The sequence below is a fragment of the Pelobates fuscus genome, chromosome 8, assembly GCF_036172605.1.
Source record: "Pelobates fuscus isolate aPelFus1 chromosome 8, aPelFus1.pri, whole genome shotgun sequence".
NCBI lineage: Eukaryota > Metazoa > Chordata > Amphibia > Anura > Pelobatidae > Pelobates > Pelobates fuscus.
In genome coordinates, this window is record NC_086324.1 from 129,229,488 (window position 1) to 129,252,140 (window position 22,653).

At 38.5% G+C, this 22,653-nt stretch overlaps 1 protein-coding gene across 1 annotated transcript in view; it reads right to left on the reverse strand.

Moving 5' to 3' along the window:
* The window catches only part of SNX29 (sorting nexin 29), a 586,499-nt gene that overhangs the window by 435,191 nt on the left and 128,655 nt on the right, over positions 1-22,653 (reverse strand). Inside the window, exon 13 of the mRNA XM_063430302.1 lies at positions 16,544-16,672. Within this exon, the coding sequence (XP_063286372.1) occupies positions 16,544-16,672 (129 nt within the window). The remainder of the gene's footprint in view (positions 1-16,543; positions 16,673-22,653) is intronic.

Sequence of the window (22,653 nt, forward strand, 5' to 3'; positions counted from 1 at the left end):
ACCACCAGGGACGGAGAGCCCCCCTCCCTGCCATGTATCAAGCAGGGAGGGGGGACAAAAAAAAAATAATAATAAAAATAATAATAGAAATAAATAAATAATAATATAACAAAAAAAAATAAAATAATAATAATTAAAAAAAAATATTAAAATTGCCCACCCCCACCAAGGCTCTGCATCACACACACACACACACACAAACACTGCACTCATCCTGCATTCATACATACACTGCAGTCACACACACTGCAGTCACACACACACCACTCATACACACACCTCATTCATTATATACACACACTGCAAATAAATATTCAATTAATATAATTTTTTTAGGATCTAATTTTATTTAGAAATTTACCAGTAGCTGCTGCATTTCCCACCCTAGTCTTATACTCGAGTCAATAAGTTTTCCCAGTTTTTTGGGTAAAATTAGGGGCCTCGGCTTATATTCGGGTCGGCTTATACTCGAGTATATACGGTACCTTTGATTACTAAAATCGATCTGCTTATGGGACAATATTCCTGTTCCTACTAACATTTCCCTACAGGCCTGACTACCTTTTATATGTTCTACACAAGTGTACAGAGTATTGACATCCCATGTGACCATTATGTCAGTTTCCTACTTTTTCATCTCCAAAATATTTACTAAATGGGTGGTATCTTTAAAGGAACACTGTAGGGTCAGGAAAACAAACATGCATTCCTGACCCTTTAGTGTTAACAACCATTATCCAGCTCCCCTGGCCCTTCCTTACCCCCCTACATATAGCAAATTCTTACCTTTATTCCAGTCTACTGGTGCTGGCTCTGCCCTTGATTTGCCTTCTTGGTTGATGATATCAGAAGTTATTCTCTGAGCCAATCAGAATGCTTTCCCATAAGTAAGGATTGCCTAGGAGGTGGGGCAGGGGGCAGAGCCAAACTCCACCATGGCCAATCAGCATCTCCTCATAGAAATGCATTAAATCAATGCATTTCTATAAGACAGTTCAGTGTCTCCATGCAAAGGGTGGAGACACTAAAAGGTCAGTGATACACACTGTGCAGCACTGCCCCAGTAATCACCTCTAGTAGCTATCTGAGGAGTGGCCAGTGGAGATGTCCCTAGGCTGTAATGTAAATACTGCATTTTCTCTGACAAAACAGCATTTAATGCAGAATTCCAACAGCAGGCACTGACTATACTCGGCAGAAGAACTACATTAAGCTATAGCTGTTCTGGTGATTAGTGTCATTTTAAATGTGATAGACATATATTTATTTATTTGTTACACTGGCTTTGCATTTCTTACGGAGTTGTACTTCAAAGCTGTTGTAGTCAGCAAACACAAACTTCAAAGAATCCATGTTTAAATGGAATAATGAGGCAAAAATGTGATTCTTTGTTGAACTATGACATGTCATTTTGTTCAACTCAGTTTTCACAACTCAGTCAGTACCCCTGCAGGTAGTGATGTAATCCGTCGATCTGAGTCATGTGATTGTGGCGTCATCGTGATCACACGACACAGATGGGCGGTACTTGCTACAGTGAGACTGCCTCGGTTGTCAGGCAGTCCCCAGTTTGATGTTGCTGCAGAGGTCAAGTCTCCGGGCACTAGGGAGGGCGCGATAGGGCATGCTAACCTGTCCTAACAGAATTTAAGCCCTCCTTTTGTAGGATGACATAACATGCCCTAAAGTTGTTAAGGGGTTAACACGGTTTCTTCTCCTCAGCACATTGTCGACTCCTTTGCACTTTGTTATCACCCTGTATCAAATGCAAGCTTTTTCCTAAAAAACGCAGATGGCTAATCTCCAAATGTAAGTATAGATATATTTTTATTTGCTAAAAATGAAAACGTTTGCCAGTCTCCAATGATTTAATTTGCCAAGGATTCCATGGTGTCCTCCAATGGCTGTATTCTGGGTACTCTGGGTAGATTAAATCTCACAGTGCATCAGGCTTTGGCTTACATAGCAGTCAGAAAACTGCCAATCCCTTGTGATGTGCTAGTGAATTTTCAGATAAAATACAGCCAAAGAGAACTGGACAGCATTCCCTGCGTGGATTGGCAAACTGCCAATGAAAGCAAGGTTTCCTTTTAAATATTAACATTGCATGTCTGTACATACGGTTTTATGGAGTCCACAGGATATTGCCTTTTTACATCATTGTTACATACACAACTGAGTTGGTTTTTTTTTTTTGTTTTGGTTTTTTTTTAACATCTGGAAGACCGATTTCCTATCAATTTGGTTTCAAGAAGAAATGAGCCACATTATTATTCTTGATTTGCTTACTTTGCAAAAATAGCAAAATAGAAGCTGACCAAGGAACTGCACAAATATCATACTACTGCTATCACACCTCATATTTTCACTTCTTCAATCGCAGTTCCCAGAGGCTGCCACATGGTGAAGTAGCAGCACAGGGAATTTTTCCCCTATATCATGAATCAAGAAAATATAGTGTATTGTTGGTGAATGCTGCAAGTTAATTCATCAATGTGTGGAGTTAAAGGACTGTTATATGCAACTGTTATATACAATAACTTTGTGTGTGTATATATGAAAATTCGAAACACACGTGTATATTTGGATTTATATAGCACTTAAACCCAGTAACTCCACATACATACTTTGAGATTCACATATTAATACACTAACAATTTGAATGTCGCAGTGGCACGAGCGAAAAGAATTAAAGGAACGCTCTATCTTTAGAAATAGAAACATGTATTCCCAAACGCTTGAGTGTTCTACTAGTTTGTTAGATTCAGTGTCAGCAGAGCGTTTTACCCGCCTTCTTTCACCCAGTACACCAGTCTTGACACAGGCAGACCTGCTCTGCTACATGAAGTCATCAGAACTGATGATCTCAGCCAATTTAACATTTTCAATTGGGAACAACCTGGGGGTTTGTGCATATGAGCAGCTATCTCCATGCTCCGCCAATCAGCATCTCCCCATGGAGAGGCATCATCACCAGTTTCGGTATTCTGTCAGCGCGGTGCCAGAAGATCGTCTGCCTCTTCCTCCCCCAGCGCCCACTAGGCCACGCAAGTATTTGGCATCTGGTATACACTGGAGACCACTGGAAGTACCCCCACACCGGTCCGTTGGGGCATAAAGCAGAAGGTTCATTTCACGCTTGTAACATATAGTTGGTACAGCAGTTAGATGGGTTTTGTTCAGCATGTCCTGAGAGGCTCGCGGGAAACAGGTCCAAACCGTAATATACACTAGCAAACCCGATCTACCGCAGCTTGAGACTATGCTCCAAGACAAATTTAGGTGGAATTGTGCATCGCGGATAAGCTCTTCTTAAACACTGACAAAACTGACACAATGATCTTTGGAACAGTACTTAAATTACAGAAATTACAACATTTTCCCAACTATGTATCACAACAAATTCAAATAGCACACTGACCGCAGACTGTTCTTTTAAATATCTAGGTATGTTGCTAGGCCCCAATCGACCCTTTGGCCTTCATATTGAAAAGCTCTCTTCAAAATGTTACTCAAAACTAGGTGCCCTGTACAGAAACAAATCCTGTCTAAGCCCTATGGTAAGTAAATAGATAGTGCAACAATACTAATGCCAGTCATTGAATAAGGGGAAGTAGTATATGCACCTGCACCGCAAATCCACCTTAAACTTGATACGTTGTATAACTTACTCTGTCGCTTGGACCAACCACTGTGACATGTTAAAAGAGCTAAACTGGCTATCGCTGGAATCCTAACACACCCTTTATCTTTCAGCCTTGTGCATAAGAGCTTTTCTGGGAAGCTCCCACCCTACTTAAATAGAATGCTCTCTCTCCAGCTGTTCCCACTTCCTATAACATCCAATCCAGTACCAGCACTTACTGCAATAAAAAATATAAAGTTGCTTGACACTTATTTTCCTACAGAGCTCCACAATTGTGGAGTAACCTCACATAAACAGTCAACTTTTTATTCAATCTAAAATACTTTAACAGAGCTATGCAACATACCTCAATACAGAATGCACCTGTAAGAATGGTTGACTGTATGGCTTACCTGTCCTGTGTTAAATTCATATATGTGTGCATGTGTATATAATATGTATATTGTATTATTTTATCATATTATATTGCACCGTATTGTAACAATGGAATGTTTGTGGGCCCAGGACATGCTTGAAAACAAGAGACATCTCAATGTATCCTTTTCTGATAAGTATTAACTTTTTGTCCTAGCGCCTATTTAAATAATGCTCAGTTACATCTGTACCTGAACTTAACTTTGCTTGACATTCAAAAATGTTTTTATTATGTGATTACAAGCATTTCGTCACCTGATTCCCAGACAGTCCCCATTGAGATCTTAATAAATTAACAAAAACTCATAACCTGCCTTATAGAAAATGAAACCTGCTGGCTTAACACCACCTTTTCATTGTGATTCATCTTTTTAAAGAAGATGTAAAAACGGGAGAAGAATGGAACATAAAACCAGGATATATGTGATACATAGAGTTTTAAATAATTTCTAAGCATCATGAAAAACTGGAGTATGAAACCAGAAAAAAAAAATGGAATTTGGAAAGCCTATTCTATCATTATCGCATCTCAGACCATAAATTGAACTGAAAGTATGACAAACTCTTCATGCATGATTAGCAATGTTCATAGGGGTTTATATTTAGAATGGGACACCTGGTATTTTTAAATGCTAAACACTTTAAGCGAATCTGGCCATCAACATTTTTGGGAGAGGCCAGTACCTAAATGTGTAGCCTCTGTCTCTCGACTTAATATTATGAAAAATATTTTAATTGTTTAATATGTTGATATATTTTTTTTATATATGGTACTGCACCGCTACAGTCCATAATGAACGCTGCTGCCAGACTGATTTTCTTCTCTAGTCGGTTCTCTTACACCTCACCCCCCTGCCAGTCCTTACATTGGCTTCCTGTATGCTATAGGAGTCAATTCAAGGTATTAATTCACACCTATAAAGCACTGAACAACTCTAGCCCCTCTTATAGCTCCTCACAGATCCATAGGTATGTCCCTTCTCGGTCTCTCCGCTCTGCCCGTGACCACCTCCTGTCCGTTGGCCAACTCAGGCTTGCAGGACTTCTCACGGGCGGCTCCCTGCCTTCCATCAGACTCTCCCCTAGTCTTGCATCTTTTAAGAAGTGCCTTAAAACCCATCTCTTTAGGAAAGCTTATGGACTCCAAAACTAACCTCTACCTCACATACCTGTCTCTTGCTCTCTCCTAAAGGGCAGCCCACCTTATTTGACTGCAAATTCCTGTCCTAATGTGTTTTACACCCCACCTCGTATAGAATGTAAGCTTGTTTGAGCAGGGTCCTCTTCAACCCATTGTTCCCGTAAGTTTTTTGTAATTGTCCTATTTATAGTTAAATCCCCCTCTCACAATATTGTAAAGCGCTACGGAATCTGTTGGCGCTATATAAATGGCAATAATAATAATAATAATTTAGATATTTTAATATTTTGAAAAATGTTATTGAAAATTTTGAAATGATTTAAAGACCTTATCCAATAATACTTAATCGAGGCCATTGTCAAATTTACGTGACAGGTGCATGGGGACAAAAAATAAAAGTTACTAATAAAATCAAATTAAATAAAGGAGAGGTCACCCTCCTTCCCATGGTCTCGCTGAGTATCACACTGAAGGAAGACAAGAGGATTTTATAAAGCATAAGTCTACTAGCACATGGGTTTTATTAAGCACTATAGTATAGGTGTTAACAGGTATTTTTGGCATACACGGTGCATTTGTTTGTTAAATTCGCCGTTCAGCAAATAAATTACATAGTGCCTAATTAATTCTCCATCGGTCTTTATAAAAATCACAGGTGAAACATGAAAACTAGTTGGCAGATTAACATGGAGTTATTTACCAAAGTGAGAATATAAAGTGAATTCAAACCGAATTTCGAATTTAAGACCAGAGTAGCTGAACCAAAAGAAATAGCTGGTTTAGATCATTTTTCCAGTTGAGCTATTTTGACTTGAAATTTAAAATTCACTTGGAATACTAGTAAATAGCCCTGACAAGGTTATTACACTAAAGTTAGAATTGTTAGGAATACAGAGAACCATCATACGCAATGTGTAATAGTAAATCAGGAATAAACGTATACAGGACCTTAGAGTGGCCGGGATTTACGTTCGAAAAGATAAGCTATAGTCCGCACAAAAATGGGTAATCCTCAAATAAGTCCCAGAGAAAAACGGAAAAATGAAAAAAGTGCACTTTTATTAGTAAAAAATATATGTAGATTATAAGTACATGGCATCAAACTGTCATGGCAGCCCCCATAATTACTGCAGGTTGTACAGGTATGACATGTCATACAAACTACATGGTGTGTTGAAGTGGCATAGGTTTTCAAGTATAAGCAGCAAACTTAGAAGAAAAAAAAAAGAAAAAAATGAAAAAATATATCGAAAAAAAGTACTACCTGCAGCTGTCAGACAGGGGAGAGACTACCCACACAGCTACCCGGGTGAAAAGGTTGAGTAATAAAGCCCTGGACACATTTGGCACCTGCTTTGTGCTTTCTCAACAGATGCCCAAAGCTTTATTACTCGACCCTTTCATTGTTTTTCGCTATATTTTTTGGGGGGGGAAAAATTACAGTTTGAGGTCATGTACTTATAGTCTACATATATTTTTAACTAATAAAAGTGAGGACTACGGCTTATCTTTTGGGACTTATTGTTTAACATTGCGAAAAGTCCAGCACCAGGGTTACACATTATTGCAGGATTTAAAAAAATCTGAATCACGACTGGAACATTCCCCCCTTTTTTGCATATTTGTAAAAACATTTTTATTATTTTACTCCGAGATGAGGCAACCTTTGTGAATGGGATGACATATCACATTCGCTAATCTATTTCACATCAATGTTTTACGTTAGAAAGACAGACTGGTGAGGGACAAGCCAGAGACAGGGGAACCAAAAATATCAGGGAAGCAAGGTACAATAGCCAAGTCAACTATTATAGAAAGGAGAATAGTCAGTATAGCCGAGATTAATAAATCAGGAATACACAGAGAGAATATAACACTTAGTACCGCAACAAGGCAATGACCTAAACCTCATCCCCATTTTTATAGTATGACTCTTTAATTTTAAAGTCATACCCTCAAAAGGGTCAAATTCGAATGGGCCGGAAGTCATCAGCATTATGCCTTCGGTACACACGTACCGCGTATAAATGGGGTGGAGCTATAGCAGCCGGCGTCGGAACACCCGAGGAGAGAAGAGGGATCACGAGAAAGGTAACCTGTCACCTGCAAGACTTAACCAGGCTGTGCAACATAAGGTACTCTGACAGCTATTCACGAATGTAAGAATTCTTTCAAGTATGGTCTCTTTGTTTATCCTACCTACCGAGTCTGTTGTTATTTCCTAACAAATATTACTTAGCAATCCACAGGCAAGAGGATATCGAGAGAAAACTCAATCGCTTTAATTACAGGCGAGCTGGAAACTACTAAGCAGGGGCCTCTGTTAGCTCTCCTGAGCTAAACCTTGCAGTGCAGATAGAGAGGCTCCTGTAGCTTTGATGGAGGAAGGAAGTGGCATCCGGTGACACCAGGTAGTTAGTAATCCGTTCCAAAATAGTTTGATTGCGGAAAATGGGGATGCGCCAGAGCACACCTGGCACCATAACCACTATAGCATGCCACAATGTTTTATGGTGCTGTGAGTGTTTCTTTGAAATATCAATACATTTAATGAAAGAAATAACGGTTAGAATTACATACCAATCTATATTATGAACAATGAATACACTGTTTAACAAGTGTTTTGAAAATTGACTAGTATTGATATTAGTTCTATGTATATATTTTTCTCTATTTCAATCCGTGGTGTTTTCAAGATAAACGTAGGAGGTCGTTTGACATTAAAATGTGTTTTCCATTTCAAAATACAGGAAAAAGGAAAAAAAAAAAATCCAGTTGTTGACAAATTTAAGGCCTGCAAGATTTCCCTTAATTATACATTTTAACTATAACATGAACATTGTCATTCTACAAGACCCAGTTATGGCTGTTTAGCAAACAAGTTGCTTTGAAAAGTGGTGTATTCAGTATGTGGCAGCTTGGAAAGATCATTTAGCCGTTCTAACTAGATCTTTACAAACGTCAAAACGTGTGTCACATCTTCAGACTTTTGTCGTGAACCTATAACACAAGTAGCGCAGAAATGACACCTTCACGGACGGATGCTTGAGAGGAACAAGTTAAATCAAGTTCCAAAAGCAATTTGTTTCCAGTTCTGACTAGAAAATACACAGCGGCCTAATGGGAGTGCAGAGGTGTAGATTGTCTCACCAAGAGGACTAAAAAAACATAAGCTCTCCCCGATTTGTACACATCTGAAGTATGAAAAAAATAGATTTTGAAAAGGAGAATCATTCGCTGAGCTAAATAAATTCCTATTTAACTGAAAGCAGGATTTATAGCTGTGAAAGTAGGGTGCATTCAAATTACTTCTTTAACCCCTTAAGGACCAAACTTCTGAAATTAAAGGGAATCGTGACATGTCACACATGTCACGTGTCCTTAAGGGGTTAAAGTTATTGAATTGAGAAACAATAAATAGACACTTATTGTTTCTCAATTCAATACCTTTAAAGTAGTAATTGTGTGGGGGCAATCTATGTGAAATGTTTCAGATATAAACAAACATATTCCAAGAATGTAACCCAGGTAACCAAAGAATGTTTGTATCTAAAATATCCTTTTGCTCCCATCTAAGCAACTCCCCTCTCTTCAAACAAATAATAAATATAGTGAACATGACAAACTGTAACAAAGAATGCTGCGGAGGGAAAACTTTCCCTTCAACAATATAACATATACCTACCAACATTTCCAGTAGACAAAGAGGGAAACTTTAATTTTAGGGATGCGACTGGGGGTGTGGCCAGGGGCGGGCTGTTCTGAGAAATGAGAGTTGGTGATAACCATTAATGTAACTTAAATGTAATTTAGAAGAACAATGTATCTTATTTAGACAGACTGAATTCTAGACACATTTATTGTCATTGAAAAACACATTACAGGGAGTATTATTACTGTGGAGCTCTGTTATGCACATACAGACACGTCCACAATATGGAGCTTCTAGAAAAGAGGGCAGAGGGATTTGGGCACAAAATAGGGACTATCACTCCTAAATAGGAAAACGTAGGAGGCATGATAACATGAAAAGGGACTGCTCCTATTTTTTCCTCTTTTCTTCCACTTTCAAAATCATCTTTTCTGCCTTTCTGATCTATTTCTCTTTAAAGAGACATTATAGGCACCCAGACCACTTCATGTCATTGAAGTGGTCTGAGTGCAGTTCCCCTGTCCCCCTTAGTCCTGCAATATATTGTTTACATTGCAGTACTAAGACTGCCTCTAGTGGCTGTCTACCAGGAGGAGGCGGTTCACGACCAGGTGCCAAGGGACATCGCCGCGGGAATGTAGCAAGTAATTAAAGGGTTTTTTGTGGGGAGTTTTTTTAACCCTTTATGTGCAGACCAGAGGCACTGTAGTGTTAGGAATACAACTTTATATTTCTAACATTATGGTTTTGCTTTAAGTTAATATAATACAAAGTAGGGACTACACTTGACAATTTTAAAAAAGGGTTGAGCTTAAAGGGACTCTCCAGTGCCAGTAAAACATATTAGTTTATTAGTTGCTGAAGGGGTTAAAATGTTGGCGCTGGGTCAGGCTTCGTCTACTCTCCTCCCCCGCTGACGTCAGCCAGCGGAGGAGACCTAATGCGCGGCAATGCTTTCCTATGGGGATTTCGGCGACGCTGGAGGTCCTCACATAGCGTGAGGACGTCCAGCGTTGCTTAAAACACTTTTCATGAACTAGGAACACGGAAGTCCCTCTAGTGGCTGTCTGATAGACAGCCACTAGAGGATAGACAGCCACTAGAGGAGGATTTAACCCTGCAAGGTAATTATTGCAGTTTATAAAATCTGCAATAATTACACTTGCAGGGTTAAGGGTAGTGGGACCCAGACCAGTCCAATGGGCAGAAGTGGTCTGGGTACCTGGAGTGTCCCTTTAACCCCTTAAGGACACATGACGTGTGTGACACGTCATGATTCCCTTTTATTCCAGAAGTTTGGTCCTTAAGGGGTTAAGGCAAGCTCCACTTTCTCAGTCAGATAGCTTGCCTTAAGCTCCACCCTTTGTCAAGATTTATCAGCAGTAGGAAAAATACATAAGGCAAAGTAGTCGCAACTTTCTCTTATGTTTTTAAAGAAAAAAAGAGAAGATATTCTGAAAGCAAAAGAGAATGGTAAACAATAGAAGAAAAAGCCACTAATGTACTATGAGAAAGATTTCAGCACTAAATAATGGCAGAGGCACCATAAAACAGATAGGCACACGGCCATACCCTGTGGAGGCAGAAGTACTGCAAAGAGGATTGTTTCTATGTTGCACATATAATTTAAAGGGCCAAAGCATCACATCTTTAGCGATAGATTTCATGTTATGCTCGTTGTTACTTTTTATTGCAAGGAAAGCTAGATGGTGGTGTGTGAGATCACTACCTTGCCACCACCACATTCTACAGACTTTCAAAAGCAATTGAATCCGGTTATATTTAAGAGTTGTTGTTGTGAAAAAAAAACTAAGCATTGAAATCTTGTCGTATTATTAGGTTTTGCTATTTTTTTTAATGATGTTTATTGAAATATTTCAGCAATTCCTCAGCCTACCTGAAAGTCTACCCACCAACCAACATCTTTCTTCTCCTTTGGTTAAATTGGTGGTTCCCAACACAGTCCTCAAGTACCCCCTAACAGTCCAGGGATTTAGGGATTACCCATCTGTGTAAAAGGTGTTTTTAGAAGAAAAAAACAAAAACACTTTAGACACAACTGGGTAATCCCTAAATCCTGGATTGTTAGGGGGTACTTGAGGACTGGCTTGGGAACCTCTGGGTTAAATGATTGATTCACCCAAGCATTAAATCTCATTCAACAGAAGGAGGAGAAAAATGGAAAGTGGAAGTTGAGAGACTTTCTGGCAGGTAAGGTAGGTAGGAAGTCAGTAAAATATTTAAATTTACGTCATTAATAAATGCAAAACATAATACAATAGCACTTAAATATTTCAATGTTGTGTCTTTTAATGACATTTCTACTTTAATTTAACTTTTAATTACAGTTAGTCTGATGCACGGTAAGAAAGCAATGTTTTTCAATGAAGGCCTGTCTTCAGTTTAAGGAAACAATTATGTGAAACAGTGCAGAGAACATAACCATTGAACCATGCTTATCTTATATTGAGTAAAAAAATTCTAATAGAATTAGATTTATTGACTTAAGAAAGTCCTTTGAAAATACATACAGTAATATTTGAGAATGTCTAAATAGACAATGGATTTTTTTTTTTTTACTGAATACATTATTGCTTTAGGTTTGGCTTGATTGCACCACTATGACTAATCTGCAGCTTACGTTACCAAGTGGCTTTCCATACAATCAAAAATCCTTTAAAATGTGTTACTGTTCTACTAACCACCTTACAACCTGGATATTATCAGCTATAAGTATATATTTAGCGTTGTGTATATACGAGTGTTCCGCTTCCCTTTGCATCTTTAGATCTGCAGTCCTTTTTGTGATTGACATGTTGTCCTGATTATCTATCAGATCATTTATTTGACAACAACCACAATCTTTTGAGGTTCTTTTCGGCATTTTCCCATCACTTAAGAACCACTTGACTACGATTTACCATGATACTCCACAGACCCTGGATGGGCACAAAAACTGGAGTCTCAACGCCCATGGAAATCAACATACAAAGGGTCAGAATATTCAATTAGGCAAAGTTGCCATCCATCAAAGCAGAAGGTGTCATGAGGTTCTAGGTCACAGCATGACTGGGCTGTCTCCCATGCAGGCAGTTTACCTGCTGCATTACGACGAGAAGGACAGCAGACTACATATTATTCATGTGCAGCTATCCACTAATATCAGGTCTATAAAGTATCCCACAAATAAAACATAGCAAACATAAAAGGAAAAGAAAAAGCAAAAAAAAAAAAAAACCTTTTCAAAATAAAAGAGAGCGCACAGGCGGATAGAGGAATAAAACTATAGAGGTAATATGCAAAATATTATGGTAATAGTCACCAGGTTTTATATAGATGGGATAAGGGAAGAGAGAAAATGTGGAGCTGGAAAAGTAGGAAAGGAGGATAAAAGATGAAAAGAAAGGTAACCTGAACATGACATAAGGTATATACACAAAAATAAATAAATAAATAAATAAAAAATAATATAATATAATGTAATATAATATAGATATAGAGAGATGGAATACCTTGTAGGAAAGCACTCACATGACTTGACATGGTTCAAAAATAGTGCTTCTTTATTGAGGCAAACATTTCATATATATATATATATATATATATATATATATATATATATATATATATATATATATATATATATATATATATATATATATATATATATATATATATTATATTATATGCCAACTGTAGTTGTCTGATGCAGCACACACACGTCCAGTTTGCGACCTACCATTAATCTCATGCAACACTGTGACATGTATGTCCAAGCGGTGCCCTTCCTCGCTACGTTACGCTGAAGCACTACACATTACCCCCACATTACTCTAACACACTACCTATTAACTCCTTCCCTATGCTACATTTACACTATTAAGTACCTTCTCACACTACCCTAGCACTAAACAAAACCCCACAGATTACTGTAACAGAAACGAAAAACACCACATTTCTCATTCTGAGAACTCATCTGCCATTTAAAACACCCCACTCCACCTAATCAGCATGTATCTTGTGTCTTAAACGTTACAAATGTCAAATTCTATTATGGTAATCAATATTGGTTCTGACCTAAAGAAGAGAGTACACTGTCGAAAGTGTGCCTTTTAATATGGACAAACGGGAAAAAGAAGAATTGGAAAAGTAGAGGATTAGAAAGAAATAAATTAATTTCCACCAGAATCTGATGTAAACAACATAGATCCATCCTGCATTGCGATTAGACAGATTGTGATAATTTAATAGTTTGGAGAATATTTTCTTGGCGCATGTTAGTCCTTTAATACTAACGGAGAAACATTTAAATGCAACAACCATCCCAAATTTGGTTGCCAACCATGTGCAGCATTTCTCAGTGCACATTTAATCTCAAGATGACGTAGACGTATTCAATCTAATTCAATGGTCTCCGCAACCACTAGATATCAATCCAATAATACATCCCTCTGGAATGTGGTGGAACAAGAGGCTGGAAACATGTTTCTTACGGTTCTATATTCCCTCTGCAAGAATTAGATACACTTGCTGGGGGAATAGCTTTGTGAAAGGAGGAGGTTCTCCTGCTCTCCTTGTCACTCAGTCCTGGTCGCTGGTATAGGGATGTATGTCAAGCATGATCAACAGGTGGGGAATGGAGCAATTTAAAGAAAAATAATAATTTCTTTTGGCAGCATAATGTATAAATGAAATCTAATTACTTTTTAAATATGGTTGTGTACATGACAGGTACACGTTCAAATATAATTGTTCCAGTTACGTTTGGATGCAACTTCAATAAATAAGAGAATATTCCTTTGAGGTCGGCTCTACCTCTTACTGAGACCTAAAAAAGTTTTTTTTTCTTTTCCATCTCAAACGTGTAACATTTATGCTTAAAGTTCATGACTTTTAAAGTTTGTGATATTGCCTGTCAGCAAACTTTAGATGAGATTCAGTACACGAGTGTGATCATTGAAACACATTCAAAGAGAACAGAAAAGAAAGAGAACATCCACATGAAAAAAAAATGCTGAAATAAAAAAAATTTTAAAAAAAGGTTGCAGACTCCTCTGTCAGCAAAAGTTCTGAATAAGTCAATTGACCTAAAGGGTAGGCCTCAGAAAGACAATTAGCATTTTGAAAACCACATAAGCTTTGCATAACCTTTGGATGCAGAGTAATGTGATGTGTTTCCAAGTAGCAGAAAAAGGCAAGCAGAGTTAGCGCTTTCCAAATCATTTATTTACATTTTGTTTTAAGTATAAATTACAAGCAGCTTGACACTGGTTAAAATATGTCACGGTTTATTTTAGCCTAGAAAATAAAGCTGTAATGATAGCACAAAGTATTAGAAATCAGGATGTATCTGGTCCACTTCAAAGCCATGCTACGAATACCAATTAACTGTTTACATAACAATTAATCGCAAACTAAAGCACCATGACCACTTCAGTGATCAGCTTTTTGCTATGAAATGCTGCACATGCTGAATTTAAAGCCAATATCTTTGGGAAGTCATTAGCTACTGGCTAACGGCTAATGGCAATGCTCTAGATATTTCTATGCACAGATAGGCATTCATTGCTGAGAGCGATCAGCTGACGCACTCAGCCAATGAATGGATGGCAGGATTGGCAGCAATCAGCTGACGCACTCAGCCAATGAATGAATGGCAGGATTGGCAGCGATCAGCTGACGCACTCAGCCAATGAATGAATGGCAGGATTGGCAGCAATCAGCTGACGCACTCAGCCAATGAATGAATGGCAGGATTGGCAGCAATCAGCTGACGCACTCAGCCAATTAATGAATGGCAGGATTGGCAGCAATCAGCTGACGCACTCAGCCAATGAATGAGTGTGAATGAAGATTGGATGTCAAAAGCATGCTGCAGATGATAAACAACATCCGCCATGAGGACAGGTGTGAGGGCAAACTGTTGTAAACATCGCCAGAGTTCTACAACCATAACTACTACATTGGGCTATCTTATAAGCCTACTCACTCCAGAAAAATACTCCCCCTCACTCCAGAAAAATACTTCCTAATCAAATGTATGTCTACAGCTCATCCACTGACAGTACTGAATGATCTGAGCTACAAAGCAACCTGCATTAAAAGGAGAGGCATATTGTTAGAGCATCACTACCAGTCTCACTGTATTTGCCCTGATGGCCGGCTGGCTACCAGGTTGTGAATTAAAAGCGGTTCACTTGGTGCGGTTACAGGCGGAGATATGTGCACACATTTATAAAATAAATAAACTTTCAGCATGAGGGTTGTGATTAAAATTTTGTACTTCTTTATTCTGCAACTGGCAACCTTCATTTTAGTACCCTGTCAGTCATTGTAACAAACTCTGTCCTTTGAACCTGACAACTGGAATAGAGAGGAGAATTTTAAAAGGGTTTCTCATTCTCCTCTTCATTTGAAATATTTGCCCCGGCAAATGGATTCGAACATAATCTGATCTATAATCTTTAATATGAATTTCAAAGGAAACAAAGTATTTTATTAAAAACAGTTTACACAAATTATAGGTGGTATACGCGGTTTCATTCAATGGTGTAACTTTCAGTTCTCCTTTAAGATCAAACTATAGTTTGAAGATATTTCACTGGTGGTAAAGCGTGACCATTATTTGCAAGATCTCACATAAGGCATTTCCTTGTCCTACCTCATATAACCATATAACTGAACTGAAGTAGTGGCTGGTGACCTGTCAGCGATGTCAGGAAACCCCAGAACACTCAAGGGTTTCCAGACATCTATGATAAATCTGAAGTCAGTCATAGTACAATCATCATGCAAATACACTTCTGCATTCACTCACAATGACGGGTCAGACAAACACACTTCTGCATTCACTCACACTTACTAACCACATAAAACACTCCTGTATTCACACACTGACTGTGAATGAAAAAAATATACGTTGTGCACACATTAGTGGTCATGGACAATATTTAGGCCTGGCCAGTAGTTTAACCCCTTAAGGACACATGATATGTGTGACATGTCATGATTCCCTTTTATTCCAGATGTTTGGTCCTTAAGGGGTTAAAACAGTTGTCAACATTTGAAGGCTAAAGTAAGAGAGACTGGGGTTTAAAGGGTGTTTCCAAGCATCATAGCCACTACAGCCCAGAAGTAGCCTGGCTCGGTTCCCTGGTAATGGGGCAAACCATTTAAGCAACTGTTTGCCCCCTCACCTGGGTCTACACAGGGCTAGGAGTGGTCAACAATCATTGCCCGAGTGAATAAAAGGGTTTTAAACACTTTAATGGCTGGAGGGGGCACAGAGGCAGAGGGACACTGTAGTGTTAGGAATACAATGTTCTACTCATAACACTACACTATAGTATTGCTTTAACTGCCAAGCACATACGATGCAGACACATAATGCAACATGTCCAGGAAAAACCATCCCCACAGAGACGGAATATAATCTTAAACTCAAAATGCTGCTTCTCCCCGGCGACAGAAGTACCTTCATTTCACTGCAATATGACGACATCAGATTAACATATATTTTGTGGGGATTAAACAGGCAAATATAGTTTCTTTTTAAATATTTTAGGCTTACGCATGTTTAATCGACCTGAAATTCACAAGCTCAGACCATCTTGACGAGATCAGTCATTAGCACAGTGTGTGAAAGACTTTTGAAATGTCTTGGAAAGATTCTGCGGTTCTAGTTTGCTACCTTGCCAAAGCTTGGATCTTCGCTGCATGCCGCTCCTCCTGTTCTGCCACTTTCCTCTTCAGGTTGTCAATTTCCAGCCTGAGTGCTGAAGAATGTTCCATCTCAGAATCAAGCAGGTTTCTCAGTGATCTGGAAAAAGAGAGAGCACCATCTGCCACATCTTTCATGGAATATATATCTCTCAAAGAAATATAAAGGAAAGGTCGGCATCAAAAAAATGAAATTAAAAAAAGGCAGATCAAAATGTTTAAAGGAGCGAGGGGAACTATTTAACGTATGAGTGTATAGCAAAAGAGAAAACAAGTATACAAGTTTGTAAATAGCTGTCAACACACAGACAACAAGTACTTGTGAGCATGGTATGCATTCAGAGCAAGTATCATTGTGGGTGCAAGAAGAGGGTACGGAATTCTGAATGAAAGAATGGCCTTACACTCTTGTATCAATAATAAGATGTTAACCCCTTAACACCGCAGCCAAATGTACAAGTTGTGAACGAAACAAAACGTAAACAAAACTTGGCATTTGCGCTACATGTCTGTCCAACCGTAATTCACCTCTTTCATATTAAATGCACCCCCCCTTATTATATATCATTTTATTCAGGGGAAACAGGGCTTTCATTTAATATCAAATATTTAGCTATGAAACATAATTTAATATGAAAAAAATAAGATTTTTTTTTGATTTTTTTCGTTCTACATGACATTTTAACTGTCAATGTCATAATGCTGTTTGCTTTTACTGCAATAAAATACACATATTTGTATTCAGCAAAGTCTCACGTGTAAAACAGTACCCCCTATGTACAGGTTTTATGGTGTTTTGGGAAGTTACATGGTCAAATATAGCGTGTTACATTTGAAATTGAAATTCGCCAGATTGGTTACGTTGCCTTTGAGACTGTATAGTAGCCCAGGAAATAAATTTACACCCATAATGGCATGCCATTTGCAATAGTAGACGACCCAAGGTATTGCAAATAAGCGATGTCCAGTCTTTTTTAGTAGCCATTTGGTCACAAACACTGGCCAAAGTTAGCGTTCGTATTTGTTTGTGTGTGAAAAATGAAAAAAACGCCAATTTTGGCCAGTGTTTGTGACTAAGTGGCTACTAAAAAAGACTGGACATACCCCATTTGCAATACCTTTGGTTGTCTACTATTGCAAATGGTATGCCATCATAGGGGTAATTTTCATTCTTGGGCTACCATAGGGTCATAAAGGCAACGTAAGCAATCTGGCGAATTTTTATGTGAAAAAAATTAAACACAAGCCTTATATTTGACGCTGTAATTTTTGAAAACACCATAAAACCTGTACATGAGGGGTACTGTTGTACTCAGGAGACTTCGCTGAACACAAATATTTGTGTTTCAAAACAGTAAAAAGTATTGCAGCAATAATATCGTCCCTGTAAGTGCTGTTTGTGCGAGAAAAATGCAAAAAAATTCACTTTTACTGGCGATATCATGATTGTAATACATTTTACTGTTTTGAAACACTAATATTTGTGTTCAGCGAAGTCTCCCGAGTAAAACAGTACCCCCCATGTACAGGTTTTATGGTGTCTTGTAAAGTTATAGGGTTAAATATAGTGCTAGCAAATTAAATTCCCTATACTTTCGGCATGGGTGGTCAGGCAGGTCCCGCTAATTGTAATTAAAGGGATACCTAATTATGTAAAATTATTACATAAATATATGTGTAGAATTAATATATGTATATATATATACACATATGTGTATATATACGTATATATATATATATATATATATATATATATATATATTTTTTTTTTTAATATTTTTATTTATATATACGTATATATTTATGTATATAGATATATATATTTCGTTCTACGTGTATTTTGATATAAATATATATATATTAATATCACAATACAGTTAGAACGAAATAAAACACATCTATATATTTTTTAATATTTTATTTTTAATTAATTTTTTATTTTATTTTTTTACGTATTTACATATTTATTTTTTTTATATTATTTATAAATATATATATAACAATAATTATATATATATTTAATCAGTATCAGTCTACGTGTAATTTGATATTAATATATATATATATAATTATATATATATTAATATTAAAATACACCTAGACGGTGTATGTGTGTATGTATATGTGTATATATATATATATATATATATATATATATATATATATATATATATATATATATATATATATATATATATATATATATATATATATGATCTAAGTATAAATTTTTTTTTTACACTTATTTAACATTTATTTTATTTGATTTCAGCCAGCAGGGGGACCAACTGTCATTACTGTCATTACATGACCGGGAGGGACCGGAGGAGGAAGATGTGCCGCGGGGGGGGCTCCCTGGGAGTCCCCCCAACCGCGATCGCCGGCGTGGGACCGCCGGCGACCGGGTAAGTTACTAAAAACCGGAGGGCGTACTATTACGCCCTGCGGCGTTTAGAGCCGCTTTTAAAAGGACGTAATAGTACGCCCTCCGGTCTTAAGGGGTTAACATAGTGATGCATCTGAATAACGATACATAACAAATGAAGCACTTATGTGTGTAAATATATAAACTTATTGCAGGGATAAGCCAAATCAAATAACTCAAATGTGCTTCTCGTAGCACAACAAAAACAGAATATCTTTTAAAAGGGATCATTTGATGAAGGTGAAGGATAAGATTACATTCAGCTCATGTTCATTAGAACTGCATTAATCCTGTGCTAAAACATATTTTCCGGTCTTATCATCGTAACTGAATGCAGCTCGCTCACATGGCTCTCTCTACCAAAGAAATAGAAATACAAAACATCCACGCCATTCACAGAGCCGTCCGTCTAGAAGACTAGGGGACGGCTGCAGATATTATTTATTTATTTATAAAATATTTTACCAGGATGGATATATTGAGATTTTGCTCGTTTTCATGTGCAGAGTCCCTTAAAACTTCAGTTGCAGGATATAACTAGGATCTCTCAATATTGCATAGGTTAGTAAGAGCTCCAAAACGGCATGAGATGTAACTCTTTGGTAGCATTCCAGTAATCTTCAAGTGCTTGCTCAAAAGGAGTACGAAAGGGAAAGCAAGATTGTCCATTGTCTCAAACAGAACCTCGCCAGCCTCCTGCCTCAAGACAATGGGCCCTGCAATATACCTTGCCCAATGCACTTTAAAAGGCTCCGTTCATGTGATTTATGTACTTCTGTACTCCAGAAAGGGAGACCGACCGTCAAAATTATGACATCCCTGGAAATCCCGAACCCCTGAACTGATCTGGGTGATTTTTGGATATGTTGGTCCCCCAGATCGGGGCTGTCAGGGGATGTGACTTTTGTGGGGTTTTCATGTGTTTTGGAGGTACTTTCGAGATGTTGTTAAAATGTATGTTTTCTGTGCCTGGAGATAATGGAGTTTAGTGTAGTTCCTGACTCAATTATCTCTCAGGCACAGGGGAGGGATTACCCTGTTTTGTGTGGGAGTGTCCTGGACCTGAGAGCCACTGTAATTATGTGTATGTTTTACTGTAGTCTCTCAGGTCCAGAGGGGAATGCACCTGGGATATGTATCCGGAAACCCCTTGCATGGGGAGCTTTATATAAGGCTGCATGAGGCTCCCAATAAACCAGTTTTCCTTCACCCTAAACATAGAGCCTAGTCTCATGCTTGGAGGGAACAGCTATATTCACTCTGGTGATTGCTATATTCATTATACTCCCTTGGATTCTAATCACTTGTTCTTTTAAGAGCATACTGCTTTTACTCTCTGGATTAGGAGAGGTCTAGCCACTGGAAGCTGGATCCTAGTCGTGGGTCCAGGGTGGGTAGAGGACAGCGAGAGTCCAACCAAGCTGTAACGCTGGCTGTGGGGACTATGGTGGTTATGGTGTCTGGTGGAGTGCTTGGAAGTACTCGGAGTTGCTAGGAAGCAGTGAGTGGCGGAGGCACCCATTCAGGGAGCCAGGCGGCCCGCCACATCCAACACAGGAGTTCCAAAAAACTCTGATATTTTTACTGTCAGAGTTATTTACTAAAGTGAGAATTCAAAGTGAATTTTAAATGTAAAAGCAGAGTAGCTGACAAGAAAGCATGGTTAATTTAGAGCAGGGGCACCCAATAGGTAGATCCCCAGATGTTTTTAAACTATGGCTTCCATGATGCTTTGTCATTCTAGAGGCATTCAAAAGGCATACAAAGCATCATGGGAGTTGTAGTTCTACAACATTTGGGGATCTACATTTTGGGAACCCCTAATTTAGAAAATGTTTCCAGTTTAGCTATAAAATTTTAAATGCACTTTTAATTCACTTAGAATTTTCACTCTACTGAATAAGCATGTGTGTATATCTTGTAACAAAGTATTAGAAAAGGTAACACTATGAGTTATGTGTCCTTGCATAATTGATTTTTGGATTAGCATATACCTGGTACGTGGCATGACAAGGTAGCATACTTCAGTAGTAAAACAACAACTCAGTAGGGTGTGATGTCATAAGCGCTTCTGTTGTGGCAAAATATAAAGCACATCTGTGTTACTACAGACATGATAAATCCTGACCTTCCATGCAGGTAAAAGGTCAACATTTTAAGAAGAATTGCAGCGCAATTAATTTGGCCAGTCAATCATCCTGTGTGAGATAGCAAAACAATTGGGCTTACCACTGTTAATTAATGTACAGAGATGCTGATCTCAATGCTTTGTTTAAAGCAATATAGACTACTTGTTTAAAATGAGTGTGTATAATGTTCAGTGCATTTGGGAAGTTGAGTGCCATATTATACACGTGTCCCCAAGCACAATTGCATTTGATTTTAGAGGTAAACACAAAAAATTTTGGTACACTTACAGATCATGGTAGAATTTTCACACCCAGCATAGTTAATTGTACCGTAGGTGGGTTATACCAAGGTAGCAAAAATACTGTCACCTCAACTGGAAAATGTATGGGCTCAAAATTATAACTCAGTGGTAGAAACAAATTTGCTTAGTGCAAATCTGTGTAAAAAAATGCATATGCATCCCAATGCACAAGCCAGTACACAGATATCAAATAACTATATTTATGTGTAGGCAATTTCAATGTATTGATTACATTATACAGTGGAACCTCAGAACTCAAACGTTCCTGTTCACGAACAATTTGGTATTCAAACTAAATTTTTTTGTAAAAATGCCTCAGTACGCGAACGATCATCGGTACCTGAACATCAAAGAGCTGCTCACCGGGGCCATGTGACCCCATTCAGCCAGTTCTCTCATGGAGTTAAGATGTGGCTGAAAAGTAAGTTTGGAAGTTTCTCTCGTCCAACTGTTACAGGATGGGTGTGTTCTACTGGCCTGCAGAGAGCTACCTACCTTGCTCCATCCCTAGCAGCCTCTACCTATAGCAGCAGCACTCTACCTACACCACCCAGGACACCCTACTAGAATCCAGTGGGAGCAAGGACACCCATATACCCACCAGCCGCTCCCAGGACAGCCCAGTACCCAGGTACAGCAGCCCCCTTTTGCCCCCCTCTGCTCCCTGCTGGCAGCCAGTCCTGGCAGACCATTCTCAGTGGGGGCAAAATACACCTTCACTTGGTAAATGCCAGATCGCTCTCACTGGGAACTTATCACAAAAAGGTAACATGTGGCCCTAGACCAGCTTGCTGTGATTCTCCATGTTATTACTGCGCCTGCAGGAGACCCTGAGCAGGAGGATCTCTCTCTCTCTCTCCCCCCCCCCCCCCCCCCCAGGACTCCTACCTAGTTCGCTGACAATGATGCAGGACTGAATGTGGTGTGTATAGTGGATGTGAATTAGAATGTGTGTAATGGATGTAGTGTTTGTGTGTATAAGTTAATGTTGCAGTGAATGCAGAGTGTGTGTTTGTGTAGCGGATGCAGTGTGTATAGTGAACGCAGTGTGTTTGAGTAGTGGATGTAGTGTGTGTACTAGATGCAATGTGTTTAGTGGATGCAGTGTCTGTAGTGGATGTAGTGTGTGTATTAGATGCAGGGTCTCTGTATAGTGAATGCAGAGTGTTTGAATGTGTGGTGGATGTAGTGTGTGTACAGTGAATACGGGATGTTTGTGTAGTGG